This window comes from Sordaria macrospora, chromosome 7, assembly GCF_033870435.1.
Source record: "Sordaria macrospora chromosome 7, complete sequence".
Taxonomy (NCBI): Eukaryota; Fungi; Ascomycota; class Sordariomycetes; order Sordariales; family Sordariaceae; genus Sordaria; species Sordaria macrospora.
Window position 1 is genome coordinate 3,176,106 of NC_089377.1, and position 22,674 is coordinate 3,198,779.

Below are 22,674 nucleotides of genomic sequence, written 5' to 3' on the forward strand. Positions count from 1 at the left end.
TGGATTTTTAGCCGCACACGGCAGGCGCATTGCGGACCTTGACACGCCTGTTGCAATCGCCATTTCGATTCGCGACCGATACAGTACCTTGTGTTTTTGCGGGAATGAACGCCTGGAAATGAATCGGGGCCCATGGAAATTTAGAAACAACGACGACGATCGATAGCGATAAGGACAACTTTCCCTTCCGATTCTCTGACGGTTCCAAGCCGACGGCCGACCACACAACCACACGCATTTCGGGAAACTGCAGCAAAGTCCATCGCGACACATTCGTTCCTTCTATCTGATGAACCGACCTCGCTAGCACCCTCCCTCCCCAGCGGGCACCCGACGAGAAAGCGAAGCAACTAAAACATCACTAAGCGATTTTCAACGGCCCAGCCTTTCGCCTGGTTTCATCTCGTCATCGTTTCAAGTTTCATCTCTTCGCGACGGTCTTTTCTCCCAATCTTACATTCGACGACGACGACTGGCTTCGAGACTTCTTCTCGCTCGCGCGATTCCGATTGACCAACGTCATCCGACCAAGACGATTGATAGCGACCGACCGCCGTCTAAACTGGCGATACGATACACAAGAAGGGAGGACAAAATAGGGCTGGACGAACAAGATGGGCAACTACTGCTCTACCTGCTTCGGCAGTGGGAGGCGCGATGACTACGATGAGGTAGGTTCTGGCATAGCGGTCACCGTTCCGATGACGTGACCATTCAAAGAGACATCAGACGGAAAATGGGAACTGACATGGACTCTCTTTCTACACAGGAGGAAGAGCAACCCCTCTTCGACGAGAACAACATGCACTACGGTAGCTTTGATCAGCAACACATGATGTACCAGGAGGACCCCCAGGAGACAGAAAGGGAAATTGCGGCTCTGCAGGGTGTGGTGGAACGTACATCAAAGTATGCCCTCTCTTCCCTCCACTTCCTTTTTCTCCCTTCCAACATCTAGCCCGAGATCCGAGATCCAAATCCACAGAGTCGGTAAAGCGAATGGCTAACCTGGAAACCGTACAGCAACATGGTCGACATCTACGACATGGTCCCGCATGACAAACCCATGCAGGATGTCCCTGCTCCTTACGGCTTCGCCGGCCAGCGCTACAATGCCCTGCTTTCCAAGCTCTCGACCCACGACGACATGGCTTCCGTGGCACGGGTTGATTGGGGCACCCCCGAAGACGACAGCATTGAGATGCTGCGTAAAGCTTCCCTGCCATCCATCCCCATCAAGGCCGAAGGAGGCGAGGCCCTGGTCGGTAACTTTACCGATGCCGCTGCCGCCATGCGCTGAAACCATACCACGACATCCAGAACATGAGTGTCGTTTCATACCCAACCCACATGATCCCGACCGGCAACAGGACCGAACATCAACAGTATCCTACGTCCCACGGATATACCCACACCATACGTTCATCGAACAGAACCACCATATACAACAATAACTCGGGAATTCCTTGGCCAGGACGACATAAGGTGGCATGTCCAAGTTGGCCTGGCCGGGCTTCCAACCATATTTTCTTTTTGTTATCTCTCCTCTTTCACGATGCTGTTCTGGAAACAGCGGGCGTTCAGCGATTCGACAGGTCTGCGGTCAGAGACAACGTGGCATGGCGGGATGTTATGTTGATGAGTTGTCCGATACCCGCCCGAGGTAGGATAAAGCGTCCATTCGTCTCATACATCACCGCCTGGATGCCCAAGATGTTGGATAGGGCCAAGGATAGGTTAAAAAACGGCGAGTTTGGGGGTACCTATGCGTTGTACAGCAACAAAATCGATCTAAAGTTTCCCTTTGTTCATTGACTGGTTCCATGTTGGCCTTGGGTCAACCAATGGTGGTGTAGTTCTCCGGCCCCCAACAAACATAACGTTGACAAGCAGCACGCCCATTAAATGGCAGCCACGTTCACCAAGTTCACAGTTGATGGTCTCTCGCCAGAGATATAAATCCCTAGGTCTTCTTGCCCGGTCCCCTTCTCTCGAAAGTTCGTCCTAGTTCGTGGTTTGTGTGGAAAAGTTTGCGTTCCCATCGGTGGTGGATATTCTTCGAGATGCGGCCTCAGCCATATGCACCACCCCATTCCCTCGGACCATTGGACCAACAATTCCTCCGCCTTCGCCTTCACGTGGAATAAAGGCCTCGCTAGGAGTCCGTGCATCGTTCAGCTTCGGAGTAACTTGTTGGGTTACTGTCAGGCCGCAGATGGCTATCGCGCGGAGAGTGGAACGGGTAACACAAATCGAGATGAGGAATGAGAGCTACGAGGGGAAGGAAGAGAGGGAGGGTGCGCCAGTAACCCCCAAAGCGGAAGGACATGCAACATTCGGAAGCAAGCAAGGACAGCAAAGCACGTCACATCAGCCAGCCATGGCCTCGTTGTAGGCCGCGGTACCACCCAAGGACGACCTGGAGGCCTGGTGGTCTACTATTAGCGAGGCCAGATTACGGTCGCCCTCCCTTTTTTGCTGTCACCGGGTTGTGCTTGGAGCCCGTTCAGGTGGAGCGGATAGATGGCTCTCTCGGCTTCTTCTTCTAGGAGTCCCGCAAGATTCGGCTTCTTCAACTGCGACCCAAGTCCTCACGGAAACAACGATTTCTTTTTCGACTCCCAAAGGGTCTCCACTGTCTAGCCCGCGGCCGGCCGACGACCTCCCGAGGGGCCACGCCTACGTCGGGATACCAGCAGAAAAAAGAAAAGCACACAGATGATGAGGTCGCCCAGGTCACCTTATGCCAAGGCCGCTCTGCTTTCTTACCTCCCTGTTCGAGCAAGAGTTTTACATCACGGACCCGTCGGAGGAGGCAGGCGAAAAGGGAGGGAAACATGCTTGGTCCTCGCATATCCCCTCCTCAGCCCCAATTCGCCAGTTGGTCCGTCTCCGTCTACCCGACCTGCGTTCTGCTGCTCTATGGGGCCTCGCATATAGGCTACGGCAAGGTTCGAGTCGATTCGAGCGTCATTCGCTGGATAAGCCAGCCTTCTTGCGCGAAAATCTCCACATTCTTGGGCATGGCTTGACTGGAGGGGGAGGGGGAAGGGAGAAAAAGCGACGCTCACACACCAGTCATGTCATGGACAGACAGCCTGATCTGCTCTGCTCTTACTATCCGCCACTCTTCAACATCCACCCACCCACCTACCTACCCAAAGCACCCACTCACCATCCGTCGTTCCTCCCCTCCTACCTTCCGACACCCGCCGATGGAAAAGAGTCATTATGGGCGGGAATATCCAGTTGGGATCTTCCTCGGTTCTGTGCTGCTGCATCTCGCCCCCCCCCCCCCCCCCCCCCCCCCCCCTTCCCTCCTCCTTCCCCTTTGTTTGCGTCAATACCACCGTATGTGCGTACGCTAACGCAAACTTTGTGTCTTCCCTAGTGGGGAGGATGAAGTGAGAGTGAGTGGCACCTGTGGGAGGGCTGCTGGTATGCGGTCGGTGCCTTTGGTACCTTTTTTGAGAAACAGCCGCTGCTACCGCGGAGAAAAAAAAATTGGGCGCTCCAAAGGAGAGAAGGCGTCATGGCGAGATGGAGTGGGAACTTCTCTTGCTATTTGCTATTGCTACTTGCTAGCTCTACTGTTCTGCTTGATCCAGCTTACTAATAGTTATGTTTTTACATATCGATGAGTCAAAAAGGAGGGAAAAGGTTGGAGCGGATAGATGGTGGCTTCTCATGTCTCATGTTGACAACGAAAACACATCTATGGAGTGAGGGACAACGGGACACTGGACGATTCGGGAAAGATTACATTTGGGAGATTGATATAAGATTGCTCACGACTCACGGCGTTAAAAAGGTGAATAAAAGTAAACAGATAGATCGATATTATTCTTTCCATTTTGTGGGGTTCTGTGCTTGAAGCTTGAGTGTCTGTTTCATCCCCATTCTGCCATCCAGCCCAACAAGCAACAACCATGGGAATAATCGATCAAGCAAGTCAAATTCCGACCCTAATTACACCATCATGTAACAGCCCAAGTACCAGATAAAAAGGGAGGCCTCAAACCCGAAAAATAAAAAGAGGGGAAAATGAAAACTTCCCGCTCACACCCAGACCTGGACAGCACACACAATGCAATACAATACTACACGACCCATTCTCCAGACCACCCAGTGCGCCCATGATACTCGGATCAACGGTGTACACTTGCACTCCAGCTCCAGCCCTCCAGGCAGGTCCACCACCCTCTGCCCATCACTGGAATCCATCCCGTACCAGTATGTGCCATATCTCCACTATGTCTTGCCTCCCCTCGTTCCTATTCGAGTCGAACTCCAGTTCCGGCCCCGGTTCCGGTTCCGGTCCCCTTCCCCGGTTGCTGACCACCCTATCTTTGCCCCATCTTTGCCCCAGTGAACACCATCTAACCCATTCTCAACCAGATTCAAAACTCATGGGGGAAGAAGAAAAAAAAAAAGTAGGGCTGTCTAGTGTTTCGGTAGCATGGGGTCTTACTCGCAGACTCACAAAGTCACTTGTTTGGTCATTTGAGTTAGCCTACCTACCTACCTAGAGGTAATTAGGTCTTGTGTGCGTGGGGAGTTACAATGAGGGCAAGATTAACGCAAGACAGAAAAGACAGAGAATCAGTGGAGTGCCATTATGGCTTAGACTAGGTGCTGACCTACCGCGAAATAAGAAAGAAGAAAGGTACAGTAGGTAGCCACCCAGCCGTTTCTCTGTCTCTGTCTCTGCTCCGTTAAGTATGTACCCTAGTCCGCCTTATGATGCCAGTTAAATGTTAGTCGTTGCACTTGGTAGGTAGGTAGTAGAGAGAAGAAAAAATTGCTTCAACGACTGGCTTGTCATTCATTGTATTGATGGCACTTCGCTTCCACTCACTCGGGTCCACCTAGTCACTGTTGTTGGAGCGTGCGTTCTCGCTCCCTCCTCCTTCTTGTCTTCAGAACTGAGTAGTTAGAGCCCGGAGGTGAGCGGCTGGATTAGAATATTCCTGCTTCTACCGATCGCTCCTTAACAATTCATGCGAGACGCGAGTTGATCACGTAATATGTGAGAGAGGAGGAACCTTCTGTAGAATGGCTGTGACAAAAATTACTTTAGGTCTGCGAGCAGCTTGAAATGGACTGTTGAGATGGTGGCTTATGATTGGTGAGTGTAAAGGAATGCTGGATCTGATAAGAGATCTTGTTTCTTGCCACCTAGTTTCCTTTTGTTTTATTTTGCCTTTGGCTCTCATTACGTATTCTCTCTACATCCCCTTCCAGTCGGGTGAACACAGTGTTCTTATGATTTTGGAGGGTCAATTTAAGGTAGCCTTTTCCCACCCGAGCGGGAGTGTACCTTAATCACCACCTTCCGCTGTGCCGTCTACCTGCGGGGCGGAACAGAAAGAGGTTACTACCGGTCCTGCGTTAAAACACGACCCATCGAAGTATGTCCCGAAGAGCTTTGATGATGTTTATCGATGAAATATTGGAAGAAAACCAACCGCTATGATATGAAGCTGTACCTATACATAAACAAAAAGAAATAAATCATTGTAAGAAAACCAGAACCAATCATTCTTTGTACTTTTTTCTTTGCCCCCTTCTTCCCGCCGTCCCATCCTATCACCTTTTCTTCTGTTTCGTCCTCCATATCCCTATTTTTCTTCCGTATTCATCAACCATTGCCATGAAGTCATTTCATCATCGTAGCATCCTGGCGGCCAGCCAACCGACCAACCACCACCACCACCACTGAATTCCTCATTTCCCCTATCCACCACCACCCCCTTCCTTCGTTCATGTCACCACCCGTTAACATCCCGTTCATCCTCCATTTTCTAACCAACCAGAAATAAGGAAAAACAGAAAGGAAAAGAGAAAGAACACCAAAAAAGCCATGGAATAAATAACACACTCCCATAACAAACCGAGACAAAAACCCAAGTACAACGACACCACAACCACCATAAACCGATCACAGATCAACAAATACTCCTCCTCTTCTCCTCATGCCCCCTCCACAAGTCCTCAATCTGGCCTTGCACACCCCTGATATCATGTTCCGTCTTTTCTATGGTAGCCATCCTGTTTCCCTCGCGTCGCCAACGAGCAATATCTTCCTCCATCTTGCGCACTCTTCGATCCTTCTTGGAGATTTGCTCGCAAATCTTGCAAGGAGAAGGGATAAAGCTGGTTTCGTAGACGAGCTTGAGCCCGCACGTCTCGCCCGTGCGATACTCCTTGTTGCACTGCTGGCGGAAGTTTCCCCATTTCCAGTAGCCGCAGGACCAGAGGGATTGCTCGAAGTAGCACATTTTTGGTGGTAGTGACTGGTAGGGAAAAGGGGGTGTGTGGTTGGTTGGCTGGGTGGGTGGGATGGGAGTAATAGTGGTGGTGGAAAGTGGCGGGTGTGGACGGGTGTGGATGGTGTGTAAGTGAGGTAGGTTTGGCTCAGTTGAGAAGTGTGGCTTTGTGTGTTGCTGTACTCTTGATATCGCGGTGTAAGCCCCTTCTGTGTGGTGGCTGGGACGATGATTGACAAAGCCGGGCTGTGGTAGCCGATGGAAGCGGAACAGGTAGCCGACCGTTCAACGTTCGTTCAAGAAGAAGCAAACGTCCAAACGATATTTTGCTTCTCCTGGTCCCTTTATATCTGTCTAATCTTCGAACACGAGTTAGCACAAGCATAAACTTTGTTATCGTTGCTTCTGGTGGTGCTTTCTACACGTTCTTCATCTCCTCTTTCACTTTGATCCTTTCTTTTTGACATCACTTAACTGGAGAGCTGCGAGCTCCTGCAAGCCTCCTTGAGGTAACACAGCAGCATTCCAGCAGCAGTCAGCAAGCAAGGGGGGCAAGGGGTAGAAAACAGAAGCCAATCCTTCAAGACTGAATCATGACTTACACTCAGGACAAACGAGAGAAATCCGGACCGGACGCAAGCCAAAAGTTCCGTATGCCAGGGTGAAAGGGTTAGGAAGAATGCCGTGCCGCTCGGTGACTTGGATATTTCTGGGAGAAAAGGCAGTCGTATTGATGACCAGATCCGTGTATACGGTGAAGTATGCTGATGACAAGCGAGTTGGATAATCAAGGGAACGCAAAGGGAAATATATGATCAAAATCTCTCGGCCGAAGTTGTTGTGCCTTGCTTTGTTGCTGGTAAGGTGACAATGTCAATTCGTCCCGCAGAGGTTAAGCAGAATATGCCGGATGATGTGGAGAAATGAAGCGATGGCCGGTGCTTGTATGTTTGATATTGTGGTTGTGTTTATTCTTCGACCAAGGAGATCGAGACCATACTTATACTCTTCTTCCTCGTCATGGATATCTTGTTCATCTTCATCATCCCTGGTCCCTAGATGCTGTATTGTGTCGTGTCGTTCACTCACCCCTGTCTTCCAACGAAGAGAAGAAAAAAAAGAGGACCCCGGCCGGTCCAGTAGGTCCATGGTCCTGGACAGGGGGGTGGGGACCTCCTAAGACCGAGCTAGTGCTATAAGCCCGTTAACACAACCACACGAACGGCCTCAAGAGCCACGCATCCAGAGTCGGTAGGTGATACCCATGTGTGTGATGTGATGAGCTGTGTGGGGAGGCGTTTTCGTTTTGTTTTGACTTTTTGCCGTTCCTCGCCTGTAATAGTAAACCAAAACAGACACGGCATGTTGTGAGGTGGTGATGGCGACTCTCTCTCCGCTGGTCAAATATCCAGTGGGTAGTAGATACCTGTCGCCATTCCTTCCCTAGTTCAGGGCCCGTTACCAGTTACCCCATCTGGGGTCCTCTTGCGGTGGGTATGCCGGGTGGGTAAACCCAAAAGATTGTTCTTTTTGGCTCAACTGAACAACCCGTGCTAAATCACGTTGTCAATCATACATTGCAGAAAGCTGCTTGCACAAGCAGGGAAGCGGGTGTCTCCTGCGGCCCATATCAGAGTAGCAATCTCATCCCAGGATGTGTATACCAGTGTGCAGGACACAGTATGTTGTTACCTATAAATGGAGTAGAACGGGCACGTACCATGTGTGTAGCTGTGTGTTGCTGTCTTGACCCTGGAAGGACCTGCTCATCTAGATGCCGACAGATTAGCCTCGTCCCCCCATGTCCCGCAGGTCCCCCGGGAGAGTGGCCTTCATAGGAGCCACGTCGACCATGGCTCATTTACCATGATCTCCCCATAAAGCCTCTTCCCCACCAGGCTGTTGAAAGAACCGTGTATCCTACAGATGTGCCGGGGTCAGCCAGCTTCTTTTTGGTCCAAGATCAGCGATGGTTCCTAGTTTGGAGTGGCCGCCATGGAGAAGACCCTTCTTTCCTTTCTTCTTCAAATCGTGACGGGGGGACTTGATAATGAGCTGAACAGATGCTGTAAGGACCGTATGATCATGACGAGCCTGGAACTTTTACCCTTCTTGTCCTCTTCAATTGGCGAGCAAGCGACCACGCTCCGTTAGAACTGGACAGCTTGTGAAGGTTTAGCTTTTTCGCGGTTCCTTCCACATTTGACATAGTCGATCCCCATTGGCTCTAGTGGCACTCTCCCACATGGTTCACACAAGTGTATGTACCATGTACGAATATGTGCATGCGTGTACTTCGTACATGTTCATGTTCTCTCGATTCCTCGTGGACCTTGCATACACGCGGACCCCTGTTGCTATGGTCATGTTATTACGACCCACCCGGGACGGTGCCTGAGCGTTAGCAGATTTGGAAGCTAAGTACCTGAACGTTGAGAACGCTTGACAACGTCGATTGAGTGTACATACATACCCTTGCCCCATTCTACCGTTGTTGTCTCTTTCCTCTTTCTGCGTGTGCGCCCCACTGACTTCCGCTAGGTACTTCCAGTCTGGGACTTAGCTGGGCTAGCTTGCCTATCGAGCAGAAACACGCAGATAAACTGGTGAGGATCTTGTCTGCTAATGGAATCGGCCACGACAGAACTCAAATCTGAAGCGGCCGACATGGCAGAAGGATATCCGGCTAGCGTGGGTTCCAGGGCCGTCAGTTATGGCCGCGGCCGGTACAGGTGGCCGGGATCCGGAGGCTAAGACCAGGGTTTGGACCTAAGGCAGGCCGCGGGGGCAAGGCCACAGGGGCAAGGCCACAAGATGCGCAAGAAAGCAGGAGAAAGGGCGTGGGAGGGGTTGGGTTCTTGGTCTATGTTGGATATGTGAATGGGTTGCGACCGAAAACGGCTAAAAAAGATTGCTCAATCGCCGAAACCGGGCATAGCGACAGTACAAATTGGAGCATTTTTGTGTGTGAGCGCTGTGTGTTCTTGATCTTAGAAGCCAGATTTCCAACTACTGAACCTCATAGGCGGCGAAACGAACATAAATGTCTCTGGTCAACAGCTTAACCACTTGGTCGTTTCTTGCTGCTGTTTGACTCTTTCGGGTTGAGACGCCACAATAACGATAGCCAAATGGAGACTGGCTGCTTTGAAGCGCGTGTTAACGTCTGAGTCAAGGAATAACGACAAATCTCCGCACTGCGTGATGGCCAACGGTTGGGTGGTCTCTGAGGCACAGGGCAGATAGGTCACTGTACCTGGAGCCAAAGTATGGAGCCCTCCTTTGCCAGTACTGCCAGCCAATGGTCAGCAAAAGACTTGATAAATCCCAGTGGAGTTGATGTCACGGATTGGTTGCGGTTCGAGAAGGCTTTGGGTCCTCGTGGACACCAATTGGTTCCACCCAAAGGTCGACTTTGATAGTCGTAAAATTTCTACCATCGAGAATTCAGGCTTACGACCAGCAAAACCCCGGATTAGTCGCATGGCAGAGTCGCGGCCTTGACTGCAGCCACGCTTCGTATGCTGATAGGAGTAGACGGGGAACAAGGGGACACTTTAACAGCGCACGCTCGCAGGAGCATTTTCTCACATGAATTTCCGCCGTTCTTCCGGTGGGGAGGGTCAACTTTGGCTTCGACATCACCATATCAACTCCGTGGGGTGGCACACCTTCTAGATTCTGTCATATCAGCCCATACCATCGATGAGTGACTGCAAAGAAAGATGGCGACGTGGCAAGCGTTGACTAGTGATTGCTTGAAGCCCACTTCAGGGGTTTGGCCCCTCCTTTGTCGAGCTATATTGCACCGGTGTGTTTGAGTTCAATATGATGCCTTACACGATGGCAACGATGGCAACGATGTCTGGCCAGGTTCAGATCTCTTAGCACTGCAGGCACTGTGATGAGCGTCGTCAGAGCACAAAGCCGGCAGAGGCCTGCTTCACGGGGCAGCCGCTTGGGTCCCGGAGCAGTCAACCCGATAATTATGTGACCGAAAACCATGACGAAAAGACGAATTGATGAATGTAAGATCAGCAAGGCAAAGAAAACTCGAGTGCGTGAAGACTCAAGAAATAACCCAAAAAAATGACAAAAGCAGAAAAACAAAAGAAAGGAAGAAAAAAGGAGGCAGAAACGACGAGGCTCAGGGTCGACAACGTGCAGTCATCTTGGATGGGAGGGCCTACCTGCTTCTGTTATGGTAGGAAACGATAGGGGAGTGAGACCTTGCCCATGAAGACTGAGTGATCAGCCCCGTCCTGATGGGGGCTGTGACTTACACTTCATCATGCTTCCTGTGGGGTGATACAGGCGGGATGACTATGAACTGCTGCGGGCTCGCGAGGTTGCCCCAGTCACGGCATACAAAGCGCAATATCCGGACCTCGTTCCGGGTTTGCCGTACTCGACTATCCTGTTTCGTGTCAAGCTTGGGATGTAGGTGGCCTAGATGGGGACCAGGAACATACCATGCGGCTTCAACGCTGGCCTTTGACGACTGCGCGACACACACCAGGGCCGAATGTGTTCCGCCTGAGCGAGACCTTGAAGTTTTCTGGCCTTGGAAGTTCCATCACAATAGGCAGTCTCGATGATCTGCTCTCCCGGGATACGCAGTGTACCATAATCATCTTAAAATCGAGTTTATTGCTGATTGAAAAGTGTGGTAGCCACTTGCACCTTCTGGTGAACTGGGACGACCCAAAAACGAGACGGGAGTGACCGGATATGAAGCAACGCTGTGATCGGGTTTCCGTGTTATCAGGTCGGGTCAACGGGCCAAGGGAGAGAGTGGAGTTGTGAGGTAACAAGGCCACTCAGAGGTGGCCGGGTGTTGATCTTCCCTGTACTTTTAACGGATTTTGCGCGGAGTATCATGTCTTCTGGCGAAAAGACCTCTTTTGAATCCCCTGTTTCTGATTCACGGTCGGCTTTTATGACCGAGAAGATCAGGAGCGGCCCGTTCCCTCATAACTTGCATCTGTATACGAGACAGGTTATGTTCCAGCAGGCGAAGTATCTGACGGCCATCAAACTTGAAGAAACCGAAATTTTGTGCCAGATCCGGTATATTTCCCTGGATAGAATGACCTGTAGGAAGCGTAGCTGGTTGGAATCATATACGGACATGAACAGCGGTTGCGCAAGCTGATAGAGATAGATGTACTCTTCCGGCAGGGGTTGATTGGCGTTACGCCAACGGAAAACGTACAGAAGGCTGGCAGCCTTCTCTTCTAGAAAGCACACGGAGTAGGTCAGTGGGAAAACGTAAAGGGCAACGGTTGAAATGGTCCAAACGGTGGTGACAGCTGCTCGTGCCGTCCCTTGTAGCGTTGATGCGATGGAGCCGGACGTCGCAAGATGCCAAGATGGGGAGGACACTAAAGGATGTACGGATTAGCTTGTGCAAGGTACAAGCTACACTACGCAGCAACGAGGTTAGCTCGGCATGAAGCGGCCTGAAGCGATCGAGTCACAGTTGAGAACAGGGATTTGACGGATCACTTTTCGGGAGCGACGGGTAACGGAGGGAGGTGTCTGGGAACAGCCTCAACGGAGCCAACTAAGTCGTCTCATTGGTCGGCCTTACCTTGGGGGTAAGACGGGAGTGGAGAGGGAGGGTCGCCGAATTGACGACCAGCCTTTGCTCTGGAAGCTGCCCTGACTCTTCTCCAGCCTGGGCGCCCATCACAATACGTCCTGAGTCGGCTGAAAACGGTCATAGATCGGGCCCGTCTCTGATAATCAGGTGGCCGTAGCGTCATTGCTTGGACCTTGGTGTACGCAGTGAAAGACTCGTCTAAAACGAGCCGAGTCTCAGGTGCCGCGTCGCAGTCGATGTTTGAAGACCGTCTTCTCACCTCACTCCCAGCGCTTCCCGCACTCCCCGTTCCTGCAGACGTTCGCTCGTAGGTATGCTTTGACCGCATCAATAGATACGCAGGAGAACGGGGTCGTCCTGTTGGTTCCAAAGCCATCTTCCATAGATATTCATGCCAGAGCTCGGATCGCAGGGAATTGGACGATGTGCTGGCAGACTGGCAGGTCCAGACCGTGGAGGGGTGCAATCTTCTTTCATCAGACTAGCTGGGGTATGCGCGGAGGAAAGACATTCTCATCCTTGTGTACAAAGGGCTGAGAGGGAAGGGTAGCCGACTTTTTCAGGGGATCGGGAGGGATGTGTGGCTCCTCCACCACTGAGAGTTAGAGCACGCGAGTCTAGTGATTGCAGATGTGCAAGAGAAGAAACTATTCAGGCCAATTCGCCACTCGTATACGGGTTTGGCTACTGTGTAGTGGGCGTGGTGTACTTGTCCGAGGGGCGAGTGTCTCTCTCCTCTCGTCGGTGGAGGCTCGTGATTTTCGAGTCTTTGAGTGTCCAAAAGGAGCAATTGTGAGCCGTGATAGTGATGAGAAATTCCATGGCCGCATCACAGGAGGCCAGCCCCACGACACGTCATGAACGCGTCCAGTGACTGAAGAACTTGCTCAAGTACGCGACCGGGCTGCAGAACGGATGACTGGCGGGCCCATGAGGTAGCAGACGGGTGCTGGATCACTTTTCGGGACTACCCAGAGGCAGACACTGAGAAGTGACAGAAGTATGAACGGCTTGTCCAGCTCGCCCAGCCTTTTCTTAGCTGATAGCCTTGGGTAGCCTGCTTGAAATGGTGGCAAATATGGTCCGTTGTTTCCTGCACAAGGCTCAAGCCCAGCTCGTAGAGCGTCTTGTTCCAATCGTTTGGCGAGTGTCTAGCAAAAGCGAGACCGGTGAACAGCTTCGCTAGAATCCGGAGTTTCTTGGAGATCCGAGGTTCCATCTGGTTTGTTCCGCCTGATTCTTTGGCCGGGCCGGGGACCTAATTGTTCATGGTTGTTGTTAGCCGTCAGTTCCCATATGGAAACCCGACACAGTCCACCGTTGCTTGATGGATGTACTTGGCCCGCGGTGAGCGACAAGGAAGCCCACTGGCTGACTTTGACACCCCAACCCTTCTTGACAGCGAAGACAGGTGAGGTGAGGTCGTGCTCTGGCCCCCCCCTGCTGCTTTCCCCTGCCCTCTGTTGACTTGGCCCCCAGATTCCCCCCTGAGGCTTAACCCTTGCCTGCCTTTAGCGGCCCGCAGGCCTACTGTAAGCCACAGAGATCCCTGTGCTGGACGGGATGAACCAGTGTTTTCGCACCACCGAAACGGTTTGAAACTGAGTGGCCTCGGATCAGGCTGGAAAAGAGCTGGGGAGCTCCTCACCCTGGCCTTTTCTCCCGGCCAAACCGTCAGAAGGCCACTAGACAAAGACGGAGAGGGTCAAGAAAGGGTGCCGTGGGTGCGCAGAAAAGGGAGGACATTGGACGCCTTGTCGACTTACACAGGGACAGGAGCCAATGGGCGGCAGGGATTTCTTGTTCAGATGCGGCAATGCCCCATGTTCAACGTCACATCCGAGATAGCCGTTGACTGTCCAGGGGTCGGGGGTCCTGGACAGGGGTCGGGGGTCCTGGAATTGGTGATTGTGATTCGCAGCGCGCTTAACAGTCCAAGACGTGCCAGCGAGACTGGAGCACAGGAGATGTTTTTGTCATGGATTTGACGAAGCCCGCGTCATTATCCAGAACGAGCATAGCATCGCCGGTAGCATCGCTCATCGGTTGCTAAATCGAGCAGGTTGTGACTCGGCAAGACATGGTATGCAGATGATGGGAATGGAAAAGGGAAAGGGCGGTGGTATTGATGAGTTGGTGATGCATTGGGCGGCGCGGGATATGCTCAACAGAATTGCTGTTGACGAAGTGGCCCATGTACGGTGGTGGTGGTGGTGGTGGTGATCAAGATGAGGAGAGGACGTGGATTTGGGCGATGTTCTGGTCAAGTGTTTGAGGCCACTTCAGGGCACAGGTGCAGTGATCTGGGCCAGGCAGAGGCGGCTTCCTCCGAGTCCCCTCTCGAGTGGGACGCGGGAGAGAGGATTTTTCACTTCAAGTTCATCAAAGTAAAAGACTGAAGTGGAAGGAGCGGAAGGCCATGGCCTCGATTGAGTGTTGAATTGCCGCGCGGAAGAGGAAACGGCGAGAGACGGTGAGAGGGAAATGGGGAAGGAAGCTCCAGGATGCAAGGTTCCCGCTCCGTCGCGGGTACCGATACGATCCATTGACAGCGCGGCCTGGAGAGCGGCCATTGGTGAAACTTGTGTGCACGGACTCTCGAATGGTCTGTGTCCTCCCTGCTTCCTACCCCGTGCCCACTTCTTGTGACCTTCTACTCACCGTGAGCCAATCACTTTCCACAGGTTCAACGCATGTCATGCTCCCACACCTTGCCAAGTTGTTGCTCTTCTCCCTTGACTTCACTCCTTCCATCGACCGTCAACCTTCATCGGTCACTTCCACCACTCCCGCCAATTCATTTTGTCAAACCTCACCACCTTGCCTGAGTGAGCATTCGCTTCGTTCAAGTTCCCTCTCTAACTCTTGTCTGGTCTTAAACAACGGCCTATTCGCAGGCCCGCCCCATTTCCGGTCTCGGCCTGGATTTCATCCGAGAGACTTGGTGACGTTTGCGCGCGGCCATCACTTCAACTCACCTCGCTCACCTTGATCACTCTCACACTCCACAGTCAAACTCATGATTCTGGTCATGATATCGTGACTTCAGCAACCCTCGTCATTTCAAACTCACTGTGCCAAAGATTACCTCGATTACGGTCCTGTACGCGACCACTCTGGCTGGGCATAATCACACACCATCATATCCACCCGAGATAAGTCTGTGTGTGTGTGAGTCTGGACTTGAGGCTTGCAATAGTCCGAATAATACCTCGACCACATTCCAACAAAGTACGGTGCCGTTTTCGGCCTCCCGGTCCAATTTATCTCTCCGTCCCGCTCACCTAGTACGCTTTGGTCCTCCTGTCATGTAACAATCTCGTCATTGCGACCGCCGGCTTGACCGAGGATAACACATCGATCGAGACCTGAATCCTGCTCACATGACAGCCCTAAGAAGAAGCCCTGCAGTAATACCACGGTGATTCTGAGAACTACTGTACTCCATCAGGGAAAGAAGCCTCACTGTCTTCATCTTGGTTCCCGATCCCCAGCCACCAGCCCGGTCAGGATTCCACCTGGAGGCCAGCATTGCAGACCACATCAACCTGACTGTATCATCTTCTAACTCCTTTTTGTTTAGCCGCACCGCGGACTCACGGATTCATACCAGACGTCAACGCTCTCCGCTTTTCTGTCGGGAAACTACCCAGTGTCCCGCGATTGGTAGTCGCGGCAAAGTCAACGAACGAGGGAGGAGACGTATCCGAGCAGGACACGCTCTTGGTCCGACACTGACGCGGTTCAGCTCTGAGCTCCTTGAAAGCTTTGCTTCCGACACAGTCTCGCTCCTTCGCTCCAGCCCCGCTACCAGACTTCTCGACTGCGTGAGGGCTGGAGTGTAAATCAGGGTGGACACGAGGCAAACTTGGAAAAAGGATTTTCGAGGCCAGACCGGGCTAGCACACTTGTTCGGTCCGTCAGACTCGTTGATCACGAGAATATCAGACGCACGTCGCCGGATTGAGCGAGAAAGTCCTTGCTCATGGCGCCATTGCCACTCCAGCCAGGAGCCGGCCATCGGCAGATCTGGTCATGGCCCACTGTTGAAGAACGAGGGGGAGATGAAGAGCAACTAGAGGAAAATCCCAGCATGCACCTCGCCAGCGAGATAAGCCAAATGGCGCTCTTGGCTTCTGGAAACACTCCAGTGCCCGCAATAGAGCAGTTCGGGGCATCCTCAAGGGGTTGGGATGACATGGACACAGGAGGGTTGAACAATACCTTTACTGGTCTCAGTCCCGGCACGCATACACTTGTGAGATCCAATGAGAACCGGGGAGAATTCAACACAGGTGTTCAAGAGACTGGACACCATGTGCAGCTGACCGACTTACCAAACGAAGTTTTGTACGAGATTCTGAGCCATCTAGACGTCTGCGATTTGTTTTCAGCTTCCAAAGTGAGTTCACATTTCTTAGATGTTATCTTCACGTCTGTTCTGGCCTCGTATCCTCTACTTGGTGACCTAAACTCTTCCTTTTTATCATCTATTTCCTGTCTGTGAATCGTTCTTGCGCCGCCTAGTTTGTTCACTGCTGTACTACCCAGCATTCACATCTGTCAATCAAAATCACATCAAATCCATATTGAATTCCCCGTTCTGGAGCCATCTTGACGTTGATTGCTACGCTTCACACAACATCTCCATCCAGAGGAAAAGCATCAAACTCACGTCCCAACTCCCAACCCACTTCGACCCGTTGTTCTTCTTCTTTTCCTTCAAAACCACAAATTCAGAACCATACTAACCTTCAAAACAACGACCAGACCTCCCACCACCTCCGCACCCTCTCCACCTCTCCAACCCTCCACACCCTCCGCCTCCGCCGCGCCCGCCTCCTCCTCCCCCTCTCCCTCACCTCCCCCTCCCGCCCTTCCCTCACCGACCTCATCCGGCGCTCCATCTTCCTCACCAACACCGCCCTCATCTCCCGCAAGCTCGCTCGCAAGTTAGCCTCCATCCACCTCGCCCGCCGCCTCGCCGCCCGTCCCTCAGCCGAGCAGCTGGTTGAGCGCTGTGTTTTGCCTGCTGAGTGCGTTCCTCATTCTTCTCGGACTGGGACTTCTGGGACCAGAAAGAAAGTGGTCGTGGTAGCGCCGGCGTTGGTGGCGAAGAAGAGAGCGGTGGAGAGAGAGAGGGTGAAGGATGGGCTGAGGGGGTGGATTGGGGAGGTCTGGATGGGGAGAGTTAAGGAGAGGGAAGGGAAGGTGAGGAAGGAAGAGGAGGAGAGGGGGGTCGGGAGGGTTTGGAGGTTGAGGAAGTTTTGGGAGGGGGTTAGTGCTGGTGGTGGGAAGGGGAGGGTGTAGAGCCCGGGAGGGAGGTATGGATGGATGGCTTTCGATGGTTCGGTATCAGCAGCGAACGTGGGTAAGGGTGATTTGCGAAGGTGTGAGTGAGTGTGGGAAGAGGGAGGCGTTGAACGAGTACGAACGAGTGACGATGTGAATGGGGTACGTCTTCTTGTCAATTAGGCTCTTTTTGGCGTTCTCTGTCTTTGACTTTTGATCTACCGTTAGTCGGTTAGTTGCGTTTACCATATGCTGGTCATATCAATGTATGAGAGTCTGTTATGAGCAGCTATTGCAGAAAGCGGGTGTTATCAGTTCGAAAGGCCTCCGACTTGGACAGCAAGCAGCAATGTTTTCGTTATTTCCATTTTTATTCCACGTATCTTCGACGCCTCAAGCCCACACTTCAGTTTCGTGTAGGTAGGTAACCCACTAACCACTTGACTGACATCCCCTCAGGTACTTATATTTTGCTGATCCCTGCCCTGATTGCGATGAACTCTCTCCTCTCTCAACCAACCACGCCATGCCGATTCCCCAATAACTCCAATTCCTCATCCCCCCCCCCCCCCCCCCCCAGGCGAATGCATATCTTAGCTCAGTGAACAGTATGCTGTGATTGCGTCCCAAAATAAACCTCCTACTGAGCTTGAAACCCCTCCACAGACCTCCACAGACGTCGTGCTTTACTTCTTCTCCTCGCTAGTACCCTCCTTGGCCTCATCCTTCTTCTCATCCACACCAGCGTCCGTGGCGACAGCAGCCTTCTTCTCATCCACACCAGCTACACCAGCGTCACCAGCAGGAGCAGCAGGAGCAGCCCGATTATACTCAGTAACGGTAGTCTTGGTCTCGACGACAGTAGTAGTAACGGTGAGAGTAGCCGTATTGCCGCCGGGAGAGACGGTGACCTCCTCGGTTTGGTGGGAGGTAACGGTGCGGGTGGGAGTCTTAATTTGGCGGCTGGACATTTTGATGGGGTTTTTTTTTTTTTTTTTTTTTTTTTTTGGGTTGGGAAATGAGGAGTAGTGAGTGAGTGGTTGAGAGGTGTAATATTATGTGGTTTTGGGTTGGTTTTGGATTTGGTTTTGGATTTGGATTGGTGTAAATTGTTCAAGTATGGAAGTAGCTGTGATGTGATGTTGATGATGTGTTGATGTGAGGTTGATGATGTGTTGATGCAAAAAGATTCCGGGCTTTGCGAGGAAGGGGGAGGGTCTAGGGGTTCTTATACCCCTTCCTCTATTGACCATTGATTGATTCAACAGCCCGGGGACGGGGATCGAGCGTTGGAGTCTTTGAGTGCCTGAACAAGTGAAGAAGGTGCGTTTGCAGCTTGGACAATCTTAATGGCGGGCTCTCTCCACGTTCGGTGAGACATCTTCTCCTTCCTCGTGGACGAGATGACAATGAGACACCCATATGGGAAACATATGGGTCATGGATATCGAGCAACCAGGTCTTTACTGCCATCCCAAAGGACTCGAATCAGTTTGCTGCCTACCAACAACATAACATCTCTGTCCTCCATTACGCCAGGCTTCGTCATGTGACTCGAAAATGAAAAGCGTGGAGAAGAAACAAGTGTTTGCCAGATCGTGGAAGAAGCTGGATGACAGCTTCTTTAAGATTGCGTGAACAGACGGGAGGCAAACACACTTGTTGATGGTTCGGGTTGGGCCTTCTAAGATGAAATCATGATCATCCGAGTCCTGTCTTCGAAAATTGGCCGTCTGGGATCTAAACCACTCCCGCTCTTTGAATCGAGTTCGATACGGGCCGCATTTTTTTTTATCCAACCTTTTGCACTTGTTTTTGAATCTTTGCACTGCTCCAGTCCGACCTGGCACCTCGACATTGGTTGACAGTCGCCATTCTTCTCAATCGAAGTAATTCATTTCGTGATCGACGCGGGTCTCGCTCGGGAGGCCCAAATTTGCTTTGCCTTTCCTTTCCATTAAGTACCTGACATGGCGCACTCGAGTCGTTCCCTCATTCCCACCGCTGCCGGCAACTAAAAGAGTCAGTCCTAAGCGCGGAATCGGAATCCATCCCAATCGTCCTCCTCATCGTCCTCGTCATCTTCGTCGCCGTCCTCCTCCTCGTCCACTACCTTCCCCTTTGTCGTCCGAACAGAATTCTCCTTCCCCAACGCCGCCAAAACAGCAGCAGCCGCACTCGTCTTTGCCGCACTCTCAGCACCATCAGCAACGCTTTCATCTCCCACGGGCTTTGCCGTCGTCTCAGCTTCCACCCTTATCCCTTCATCTTCTTGTCCTGTCCCAGATTGAGTAGAACCACCCACCTTCAACCCAGCCCTCAAAGCCTCCCTCCTCTCCCTCAACCTCCTCGCCCTAGCCTCCAACTCCTCCATAATCTCAAACTCGGTCTCCAACGCCCTCGTCGCCTCTTCGCGCTCGTCTTCAAGCTCATGGTCCTTGGCTGATTGGCGGAGGGATTGCTCTTCGTCGTAGGATTTGGCTGCTGCTGCTGCTTCTGCTGCTGAGACGGGTGCGGCTGCAATAACGGCGTCGCCTGCAGCGGCGAAGGGGTTGGAGGGGGCTGAATTGCTGGGGGGAGCGAGAAGGTCCGCTTCGAAGGAGGCCCAGAGGTCGTCGTCTACCTGTGCTTCTTGTGGTGCTTGTGGGGCGTCTGCTGATGTTGAGACTGGGGCCGGGGCGGGCGTGGAAGTGGAGGTTGGCTGGGAAGTTGGTGGGTGCGAGTGTTGCTGCTCAGATAGTTGTGAGAAGGGGCGCAGAGGTCCGCCAGCTGATTTAGGCGTCGTGGTGGCATCTGCTGGTGTTGCTGGCCGTGAAGGGATGGCGAGTTCGATACCGGCTGTTGGGGTGAACGATTTTTGCTGGGTAAGGGCAGGCGCTTCTGGGTTGGAGATTGGAGGTGCCGGTCTTGGTTCTGGGGATAGGGTGTTGGGGCGGGTGCGCTTGGATGCGCGGTCGGTTTCATCGGTAGAGATGGGGGAGGTGGCTTCGTCATCTTCTTGGGCGTCGAGCTTGCGCTTGTGTTCGTTTGATTCTTCTCCCTGGGTTTCACTTTGTGATTGTTGCTGCTGTTGGAGTGCTTGTAGACGTTGACGGTGGCCGGTGTTGCGGATGTGACCGTCCCAGAGGGCTTCGGTCTTGACGTGTTCCCGGCAGAGGATGCAGACGAGCTTGCCGGCGTCGGTGTAGGCAGCGTGTGGGTGCTCGATTCTGCGCGCGGCGCGCTGTTGGCGTAAGAGGGCGCGTACGTCGGCCATTGTTTATGAAATCCTGGGTGAGATTAAGGTGGAGATCTGAGTGTAGCTCGAGGTGATGCAAGATGATGGTGAGGGTGAGAGTAGTGGTGAGAGGTCGGGTGGTGTTCGCTAGCTCCAAGCTGTAAATGCCCCGAATAGCGGTCAAGGCCGGTGGTATTATGTCGCTGGTAAAGCCTCAAATGCTTAATGTTTGGATGAGACGGAGGAATGTGAGTTCAATGTCAGACCGAGTTTCACATATGTGGTGAACCTGATGAGCGAATCGCGAGTCGATGTGTTGAGGCTGCAACGTCAAGGTCTCTTGTGGAGCTACCCTAAGCATTTAAGCCTTGGGTACGTACCCCAAACCTTAAAATGCGGCCGGGGGAGCTCATGGGTGGAGTAACGCCAAGAGGAGAGCTCTTATCGATTGCCGCGACTTTGCCGCGTCTGGTGCCTGCGACCATTCGCTTCCCGGCAACGTCACTTGCAATCAATTGATTGTTCCAAACACGCTTCAATTCAAACTGAACATCTGCTTTCACATCGCAACCGTACTTCACATTGTCGCATACAGAAACTGGTCCTCTGTACATCCTTGAACAGGGCAGGATATCATATCAACCTCATAAATACCGAGCAGCTTACCGAAGAGCACTGCGCATCACCTTTGCGATCTCGCGCCGAACAGCACTCCCTCTCTGGATTGCGACTCTAACTAATAAACGATCATGGCCGACAACGAAGAGGATAACTCGGCCCTCGCCTCCTTCTTCCCCGATCCTCCTCTCTTCTGGAAGGCATTCACCGCGTCAAACCTCCAAGCCTTCGCCGATCTCAAACAGCAACATGCTTCTCAACAGGGCATTGCCGTCGAAGACGTTGTGCGCGTCCCAGATCTCCCTGCCGATTCAGACCTCATATACCTCCAACCACCAGCCGAGCCCAAAGAAGGAAAATGGCGATTATACGGCGAAGATCAATCTGTACGTTTTACCCCCTCCCACCCACTCATCTCCAACCCCTTCCCTCCCCCAACCGATCATTAACCCCCGAAAAGCTAGAAGAATCCCTCCAACCCCTCGAATCAGCCGGCATCGAACGTTTAGGTCCTCCACTCCCGGGCAGCTCAACTTCAGTCACCACACAATCCGACTCCCAAACCATCACCCAGACCACCACGGCTAGCGACTCCCAATCCACCACGCAACCAGCACCCGACACGCAAGCCACCTCCGTTTTCCCCTCCCAACAACCCTCCCAACAACCCTCCTCCTCCACCACAACCACAACCGCCGCAGGCGGCCAACAACAACACCAACACCAACAATCCACCGCCGCCCCGGTGCCAACAACCCACACCCACGACCACCTCCACCTGCACCTCAAACGTCTCTCCAAATCCCTTCTCCTCAACTACCTCGAGCTCCTAGGAATAATGTCCATCGACCCCTCGGCCGGCTCACAAAAGGCCTCAGACTTACGGACCCTATTCCTAAACTTCCACCATGTCCTCAACGAGTACCGCCCTCACCAGGCTAGGGAGCAACTGATTCAGCTGATGCAGGAGCGATTGGACCAGACGAGGGCGGAGACGGCTGCTAATCGCGCGGTGGCGGAGAAGGCGAGACGGGTGTTGGAGGGGTTGGGGAGTGTGGATATTCCTGTGGGTGCGATGGAGACCGTTGGAGGGGCGGGAGGGGCGGGAATGGTTACTATGGGAGAAGAGGGAGATGGGGGAGATGGGGGAGGATATGCGTATGCCCCCGGGAGAAGGGGGACGGTGGTGGGGGATCGGAGGGTGGGTGTTGATGGGGATGGAGGGGTGGATGAGGAGGGGAGGTATTGGGAGCGGGAGGGGATGGGGTGGGGGGTTTTGGATGCCGAGTTTGCGTGATCTTGAGGCCGGATGAGGATGTGGAAGAAGTGGATGATGGGCATGGATGTATGGCTTGGCTTGGCTTGGGTTCAGGAAAAAGCAAGCATGGCGTGTTTTTTTGGTTTTGTTACTGTTACTGTTGCTGTTGTGCATATACCCCCCGAGATAAGACCATTTGCTACTTGCAAATGCCACTGAGAAAAGTCATAAAAAAGGAGCTACCTATATCTACTTGATGAAGTGAAGTGAACCTAATGTAAAATCTGGGACATTGTCCGTGTTTCATGACCGATCCATTGAGTGTTGGAAAACATGAGTAGACACTTCAGCGAGGCAGCATCCAGAAGAGGGAGATCGATTATGGAGAGGCATCTCATTCACGTCGAATTCACGA

The 22,674-nt window shown here is 52.5% G+C and overlaps 6 protein-coding genes across 6 annotated transcripts; 3 read left to right on the top strand and 3 right to left on the bottom strand.

The window, feature by feature from the left end:
- Window positions 1-13: 13 nt before the first annotated feature.
- Window positions 14-1,858, top strand: SMAC4_06974 (uncharacterized protein). The gene is made up of 3 exons (XM_003349090.2): window positions 14-671; window positions 770-909; window positions 1,024-1,858. The coding sequence occupies exons 1-3, from the start codon at window positions 615-617 to the stop codon at window positions 1,298-1,300; spliced, it is 474 nt and encodes a 157-aa protein (XP_003349138.1). The 5' UTR covers window positions 14-614; the 3' UTR covers window positions 1,301-1,858.
- A 4,090-nt stretch (window positions 1,859-5,948) lies between these two features.
- SMAC4_06973 (uncharacterized protein) lies at window positions 5,949-6,281 on the bottom strand (the record flags this gene model as incomplete). The annotated part of the gene is made up of 1 exon (XM_003349089.1): window positions 5,949-6,281. The coding sequence occupies one exon, from the start codon at window positions 6,279-6,281 to the stop codon at window positions 5,949-5,951; it is 333 nt and encodes a 110-aa protein (XP_003349137.1).
- A 7,964-nt stretch (window positions 6,282-14,245) lies between these two features.
- SMAC4_06972 (uncharacterized protein) lies at window positions 14,246-17,739 on the top strand. Its single transcript, XM_003349088.2, has 2 exons — window positions 14,246-16,276; window positions 16,645-17,739. The coding sequence occupies exons 1-2, from the start codon at window positions 15,860-15,862 to the stop codon at window positions 17,182-17,184; spliced, it is 957 nt and encodes a 318-aa protein (XP_003349136.2). The 5' UTR covers window positions 14,246-15,859; the 3' UTR covers window positions 17,185-17,739.
- Window positions 17,740-17,852: 113 nt separating this feature from the next.
- Window positions 17,853-18,137, bottom strand: SMAC4_06971 (uncharacterized protein; the record flags this gene model as incomplete). Its single annotated transcript, XM_003349087.1, has 1 exon — window positions 17,853-18,137. One exon carries the CDS (start codon window positions 18,135-18,137, stop codon window positions 17,853-17,855), a length of 285 nt encoding a protein of 94 aa, XP_003349135.1.
- Window positions 18,138-19,195: 1,058 nt separating this feature from the next.
- On the bottom strand, window positions 19,196-20,674 carry SMAC4_06970 (uncharacterized protein; the record flags this gene model as incomplete). Its single annotated transcript, XM_003349086.2, has 1 exon — window positions 19,196-20,674. Exon 1 carries the CDS (start codon window positions 20,420-20,422, stop codon window positions 19,196-19,198), a length of 1,227 nt encoding a protein of 408 aa, XP_003349134.1. The 5' UTR covers window positions 20,423-20,674.
- A 230-nt stretch (window positions 20,675-20,904) lies between these two features.
- SMAC4_06969 (uncharacterized protein) lies at window positions 20,905-22,298 on the top strand (the record flags this gene model as incomplete). Its single annotated transcript, XM_003349085.2, has 2 exons — window positions 20,905-21,387; window positions 21,462-22,298. Exons 1-2 carry the CDS (start codon window positions 21,133-21,135, stop codon window positions 22,296-22,298), a joined length of 1,092 nt encoding a protein of 363 aa, XP_003349133.1. The 5' UTR covers window positions 20,905-21,132.
- Window positions 22,299-22,674: the final 376 nt, after the last annotated feature.